The 7,871-nt window shown below is 35.2% G+C and overlaps 1 protein-coding gene across 3 annotated transcripts; it reads left to right on the top strand.

Moving 5' to 3' along the window:
- The first annotated feature begins 244 nt into the window (after window positions 1–244).
- Window positions 245–5,713, top strand: LOC139964795 (carbohydrate sulfotransferase 9-like). Of its 3 annotated transcripts, none has more exons than XM_071966763.1 (4): window positions 245–907; window positions 1,540–1,581; window positions 4,004–4,131; window positions 4,698–5,713. In XM_071966763.1, the coding sequence occupies exons 1-4, from the start codon at window positions 868–870 to the stop codon at window positions 5,568–5,570; spliced, it is 1,083 nt and encodes a 360-aa protein (XP_071822864.1). In that variant the 5' UTR covers window positions 245–867; the 3' UTR covers window positions 5,571–5,713. The 3 variants fall into 3 exon arrangements, with proteins under 3 accessions (XP_071822864.1, XP_071822863.1, XP_071822865.1); XM_071966762.1 differs by having other exon boundaries at window positions 1,537–1,581; XM_071966764.1 differs by lacking the exon at window positions 1,540–1,581.
- Window positions 5,714–7,871: the final 2,158 nt, after the last annotated feature.

Below are 7,871 nucleotides of genomic sequence, written 5' to 3'. Positions count from 1 at the left end.
TTTCCTTCGACTTATACCAGTTAAATCGGTAGAAGTCAATTTAAGCTGCTAGAAACTGGTATACGTCGAAGGACATTGGTATATGTCGATTTAAATCGGTATAAGTCGATTCCCCACGATTTGAGACTGATGGCCCGCCATAGGCATGACCTAACGCACGACATAAACATGAGGCACCCTCTCATTGGCCAAGAGGAAACACACTCACACTAATTCTTACCGATCGTCACCGATTGCGGTTGTTGCTGAATGACAGACATGTGTTCTACAAAAGAGTGGTGATTCTAACACTACGATAATAGTGTAAACAGTGCTCGTGTGATCAATATTCATCGATATATTATTGTTGTTGCTCATAATGGTGTGCTCTCGGGTAACCGAGTGTTCTCAAACGACAAAGGAAACCATTAAAACAAATATCGTTCATCTGCAGAGAGTACTTATGTGCCTCTTTTCAACTCAACGACGTGTACGTACGCTACAAGTGTAATAATGCAATATGTATAATACACTATAATTATAATCATGCAATACGTGTTGTAAAGATATTAAGCCGAAAATATGCGGGCTCAGTTTCTGTGTATGGACGATTCACATAAACGGATCATTTTTGCGCGATATAGTTATCCTGCAGTAACGCATGATAACGCTTATTGAAAGTTATGTTTACATGTTGAACGCTCTGCATACATGCACGTAATGTTTGAAGAAAAAAATAAATAAGGATTCACCTCGAAATCAATCGGCCAGCGAAAGCTTTATCGTCTTCATCAATCGATATTAGGAGACAGAGAGGATGTACATATATTTACATGTTCATGTACAAGAACCTTTCGCCACCGTGTGTTTTGAAGTTATTCTCGAGAAATGGAATACAGAAACTGTTTATTAATAATTTTTATCTTTGGTAAGTGGCTATACGTTTATTGTAATTTTGGTTATGTATAATTTTATGCATAAACATTGTGACCATATATATATGTGTGTGTATCTAAAGATCTATAGATAGATAGACAGACAGACAGACAGACAGACAGACAGACAGATAGACAGACAGACAGACAGACAGACAGACAGACAGACAGACAGACAGATAGACAGATAGATAGATAGATAGATAGATAGATAGATAGATACATAATGTAATAATTAAATTCTTTATCTCGGATGGGGGGGGGGGGTGAATCGATCTGATTCTTGAATAGGGAGATATTGCCCCCTACCATCTCCTAGTGCATGCTTTGTTAAAAAAGGAAAACAGCTAGTAGCTTTTTGATATTTTTGTTTGGATTTGAAATCAATTAAAAGACGCTGTCGAGAGTTTGTTATTTTCTGTTGTTTGTTTAACAACTTTTTGAATTAGTACATAGAACCTTTCAAGCATATTAACAAATATATATGCAATGTTAACCTTCAAGTTTATAGGTTATAGGCCGAGTCAAAGTTGTGTTGTGTAAAGTTATCATAACTAGCCCTGCGATATAAAAAAGAAAATGCGAAACGTGATTCGTTTTAGATTTATTTTAATGTCTACAGCAGGTATGCTCGGCCTTTATTCCTATTCGGCTGTGAGGCAAAGTGGTAAGTTTATAAATATTGTAACTCTTATTAAATCTTATTAAATCCGATTAACAGACAACTGATGATCGCCGCACACACTGCAGGCGTGAAACACGAGTGACAATATGCCACAAGTTACCACAAGTTAATATATATATATATATATATATATATATATATATATATATATATATATATATATATATATATATATATATATATATATATATAACTTCCATAAGGATTTCCTTATTACAGAGAGACTCACTGCATAGTAAAACTTCACACCTATACCAGGGAGTTGTTATGGAGTTAACAACTTCCTGCCTTTACCGTATATATCAAGCCATCTGTTCACGTTAAATGTAAAAATGTGTGAACTTTTTGATTCGAATTTTTTACTCTGCAACACAGTGAAATATGCCAGAAATTTAATTAAAATTCGATCACATTTTTTTGATACATATAACCAATAACTAAACCATAATTAATAAAAAAAAAAAATCAGTGCAACGGCACGTTAAATAAGGCGCCCATTTTGGCCTTTCAAAGCCATATTTTTTCCTCATTTCCAATTTTTTGTGGTGGAAGGAAAAAGTAATTAGCTTTCAATACAAGCCGAACTTCGAAATAACGACTCTATGATTTAATTAGATTTGACCCCCCCCCCTCCCCCCACCCAATATGTATTAGTATCATGCTCCATATGTGTACGAAATGTAATATAGGCACAAGGAATAAAGTGTGAAATTATTCAACTGTTTTTAACCAGGTTTCCGTTAAAATCATTTTCATCCATTGTGACGTCAGAGGATCAATATGAAAGTATTTTCAACCATATCAACTTCAAATTCGAAGTACATGTTAATATATAGGACGTATAGCTATTCTCCCATCACGTAGTATCCAAAATGGAAATTGCAATATTTAGTTTAAGGAAGAATTAGGTTCATATTTTGTAGTTACGTCACTTCTACTCTATCGAATTAGACGAATCGCCTGTGTTACTACAAAAAAAAAAACACTTGAGAAGTTACATCATAACATTTCAAAATTCTATGGCTAGAAGACTTGAAATTTTAATTTGCATATCATAATAAACTAGTAAACGATTTTTATTAAATTCAACCGTGACCTTGATTGTGCTCCGATATATATATATATATATATATATATATATATATATATATGTATATGTATATGTATATATATATATATATATATATATATATATATATATATATATATATATATATATATCTATCTGTTCAAAGTATCTCTTTCGAGATCCGGCTTTAGGAATCACAAATGATTTTCAAGTTGGTCAGCATCATGTTTGATCTCTAGAATAAGGCAAAATATGTCACCAAAAACAGAACTAGTATTGTTCGATACAGGTGACAAACGCCTACAGTGGAATTACGACCGTCCTTGCCGGTTTCGAACCTCTGGACATACAATCAGCGTCCATAGCCTAGTGGTTAGGGTGTCCACGTACAGAGCGGGAGGCCCGTGGTTCGAATCCCGGTGGAGGCTGAAAGTTTTTTCACTGTTCTTGATTTTCCAACTCATTACGATTTTCATTTATATATATATATATATATATATATATATATATATATATATACATACATACAATGGACATACAATCAACGTCCATAGCCTAGTGGTTAGGGTGGCGGCATATGAATGCGGGATGCCCGGGATCGAATCCCGGTGGATGTTGGAAGTTCTTTTTCACTGTAAGCGTTTTGTCACCTGTATCGAGGAATAATAGTTCTGTCCATATAAAAAATATTTTTATATGTTTGTTAAATATGACTTTAGTTGGTGAGATGAATATTTACCCCATCCTCTTGAAGACAAGACTTGGCACATGCAAATATACTCCTATGAATCTTAATAAGCAAATATTATTGTTATGTCAAATTTTTAACAATAAACCAATACCGGTTAATAATTCAATAAATGGGACAGTGTTTCAAAGAGGGGGGGGGGGGATTAAAATAAAGAAAACAGGACGCATCATAAGAAAGAGATAATTGGTATAAATTAGGGTATCCGATAAAATTGTTCACTCGTTTGAACCTTTTCAATATTCGTGGCTCGAACTTTCGGAACATTTGTGCAAGAGATTAGTTTATAACAGTTTATGTTTTTTTTCTTAAAATTCACTAGAACACCCACCTATATATATATATATATATATTTATATATATATATATATATATATATATATATATATATATATATATATATATATATATATATATATATATATATATATATATATATATAGAACACCGCTAAAAGTATTATTGTCCTTTTTTTCTTCTGTCATTTCAAGTGGTAATGAATGATACATGTATATACATACGCATCTTTCATAAGTGAATATTAATCTGTTAGGCCTAATTTTTCTTTTGTTTCTACCTAAATCCAGCGATCGATAATAATCCACGATATTGGGAACGAAGAAACGGTATGATATCGAAAGTCATCTTCCAGAAAAACATTACCGAATCTAGCTATTCATTAAACACATTACGGGAACTAGATTCTTCCGAAAAGGTAAAACGATGAATTTCCATTAACGCATTTGAATAACGACAATGACTTTTTAAAAGTTTTCACATGAAAAGATGACAATTTCTGTAAAGTATTCACAAGTCTAACCATCATTATTAGTCTATTTGATAAGGTTCACTGTCATAAACAACCTCCCTAAACAACTAAGACAACTTTTATTCCATTTATAGGTCACACTCACAAGGCATAGGACTTGGTCAAGCATAAATATGACATCATTAAACCCCACGTGCTTCATATTTTCTCTTTAGTTTCTTCAATGTTTATTTTCTGTAACTGCGATGGCCTTTGCAAATGAGTAATTTAAACATTAAAGCTCTAAAACCTACACTAATGGTCTTTTCTCACAACTTAAAGTGGTATTCAAATACAACCTACACTAATGGTAGTGTTTGTTTTATTTTAATGGTGGTGGTGGTTAAGGTGGTTGTAATATACCAAAAGTAGTATTGTACATAACATCATCCGTGCACATCCCTGCATTTGCCGATAAGATTTCTCGTTACTTCTTTCAATTTTTCATTTTGTTTTCTTCATTTTTGTTTTAGATTGATTGTAACGAAACCTGCCAAATTGAAGTTCAGAAGTACAGGAGAATTCTATTGAGAGATCAGTGTGCATCATTGGGATATAATTACTCCTTTGACTACCAACTATTAATTGACAATTCTTTTTTAAGGAAGTTAAATCATTTTATAGTACTAGATAAATATAGAGTTATTTATAGTTATATACCCAAGGCTGGATGCACGAATTGGAAACGGGTATTTTTAGTGTTGCACGGTGTTGTCAACACCGCAAGTGAACTGGAGCAGCACCAAACACACGAACTAACTGACAAATATATTAGAAAACTTTCATCTTACACCGTCGAGGAAGCTGCGAGAAGGTTGCAAACATACAAGATATTTACATTTGTACGTAATCCATTTGTAAGGTTGTTGTCCGCATATAAGGACAAAATTGAAAAACCTACTGGCCGAAATCTTCGCTATCGTAAGGAGTGGAGTCATCGAATACCAATAAATATGGCGGATGGTATAACCCAGGGACCTGATACTTTCGTCCAATATGTGAAATATTTATCACATTATACAGTTATTAATGAACATTGGAAGGATATGCATAAGCTATCTCTTCCTTGTCACATAAGTTTCGATTTTATAGGTAAACTGGAAACATTAAAACGAGACACCGAATTCGTAATGTACAATATTTTAGAAACTAAACCTGAAATTGTTACTTTTAGATCTTCAACCAATCCTACAAATAGCAACCAACTGGTCGAAAATTATCTTTCGAAATTGTCAGAGAAAGAAACCGATGAATTATTTGATCAAATGAAGCTGGATTTTAGATTATTTGGGTATGAGATGCCTCAGACATTTCGAAACATCCAGAATGAATCTTATAGAACGTAACGTTCAATTTTCATGACTATACAACCAATAATGGGATGAGAAAACCCAAAACATAACAGGTACAAACAAAGTACAACCACAAGGGGAGCTTATAGGAAATTCCACAATCAGAGCCGGATTGAGACTGTGTGTGTGTGTGTGTGTGGGAGGGGTTGGGTGGGGGGGGGGTGACCTAAGACCACGTGTAACGACAGCGCTGTAACATGAGCAGATGGCATAACGCAGTATGAACACTTCACTACTGTAAGCCTATCATGTCCATACAGCACCAGTGTTTGATATTCCTGTACAGTATGGTATTATATTATGTAAACACATTCAGATCGCGGTCAAACTCGTGTAGAGTGCCAAGCGTTTACGATACACCCATATATCATACCTGCCATCTTTATACAAAAATTGTAGGGAGCCCGGTCCGGGGCCCCGTTGTCTCTGCCCTTCATACGGCACTGCCCATCATTTTCACCAAGTAACCTATACAGCGCAATGTGGAACAACACATGAATATCTACATCAAGAAATCTTAATGGAGACCGAACAATCGTCTGTTCTCAACTATACCTCTAAATGTAACTGGGGGACAACAGCTCGCGACACAGATAAGAACTACACAAGAAGAGAGAAAAAAAAAATACCTTCTGTCACAAATATGGCTATATATTTTAAGAAGACAAGGAAGTTAACTACTTCTTACAGATCATCACCGATTGTGGTTGTTGCTGCATAACCAGTGTGTTCTACCATGGCGCTATAAATAGCTCCATGGTTCTACAAATGAGTAATGATTCTAACACTGTGCGATATTTGGGGAAACTGCTCGCATGAATACATCATTGTTGTGACGAATAATAGAGTCACAGTATTCTCAGACGACAAACAAAACCATAAAATCGTTCAACTGCAGAAAGTATTGATGTGACTATTTTCAACTCAACGTCGTGTACGTATACGCTACAAGTAGAATAATACATGAGGTATGATACACAATAGTGACAATAACAATGATCAGGCAATGCATGTATAGTAAATATATAAGGCCGGAAATATGGAGGCTCGGTATCTGTGCATGGACGATTCACATAAACGGATCATTTTTGCGCGATAAAGTTATCCTGGTAACGCATGATAACGCTTATTGAACGCTATGAATACATATTGAACGCTCTGCATACATGCACGTAATGTTTGAAGAACCTAATGAATAAGGATTCACCTCGAAATCAATCGGCCAGCGAAAGCTTTATCGTCTTCATCAATCGATATTAGGAGACAGAGAGGATGTACATATATATACATGCACATGTACCAGTATATTTTCGCCACCGTGTTTGTTAAAGATATTCTCGAGAAATGGAATACATAACTGTTTATTAATATTTTTTATCTTTGGTAAGTGACTATACCTTTATTGTAATATTGGTTATGTGTAAGTATATATATATATATATATATATATATATATATATATATATATATATATATATATATACATGTCTGTTGGCGTGTGTTGGAAAGTAAAATATATCCAAACGAGAAAAAGGGGAAAAAATGATACTTTCATTTCCAACTTTATTGCTTAAAACGTTCAATCAGTAACAAAATATTTCGAGCGTTATCACAGCTCTTCTTCAGTTGCAGGAATGAGATGAAAAAATGAAAGAAACTAGACCTTATAAGGATTTAACTGAGCATGGATACTCATAAAAGAGAGATCTCTGTTGAGCCCATTGTCGTGTATTGAGGCGTATAATTGTTTCCAATTCCCGGTTGCTTCTTTCCTGTGCAGTTTTGAAGTAGCCATATAGAGAATAACAAATTTCAGGTCAGATAGGCTGTGATTAGGAAAATTAAAGTGTTCTGCAACAGGGAAGCCTGGGTTGGTCTAACGGATGCTTAGTTTGTGGTTATTGAATCGAAGCCTGAACTTAGTGCTGGTTTCGCCAATATAGGTGACCTGGGGGCACTTGCAACAATACAGGAGGTGGGTGACATTGGCTGAGTCGCAACCAAATCTACCAGGTCTCAGAGTGGTGCCTGCGGCCAGGTGGAGGAAAGCGGGAGAGGGGTCGAGGTGTGTCCGCACCAAGCATCTCGGTTTGTTGCAAGTGATGTTTCCACTATCAGGCTCATCACTGGGTTGGGGGGGGGGGGTAGTTCGAACCAGCACTGATCTGATATTGCGTGGTTGTCTATAGGCTATTACAGTGGGAGCTTTAAAAAGTTCAGCTATCGTACTGTAAGCCTATCATGCCCATAAAGCAAACAACAACACTATAGTAACACAATCTGTACGCAAACGAG

This window comes from Apostichopus japonicus, chromosome 23 (assembly GCF_037975245.1).
Source record: "Apostichopus japonicus isolate 1M-3 chromosome 23, ASM3797524v1, whole genome shotgun sequence".
NCBI lineage: Eukaryota > Metazoa > Echinodermata > Holothuroidea > Aspidochirotida > Stichopodidae > Apostichopus > Apostichopus japonicus.
Note: the sequence above shows the minus strand (reverse complement) of the source record. Positions and strands in the feature narration are given on the sequence as shown.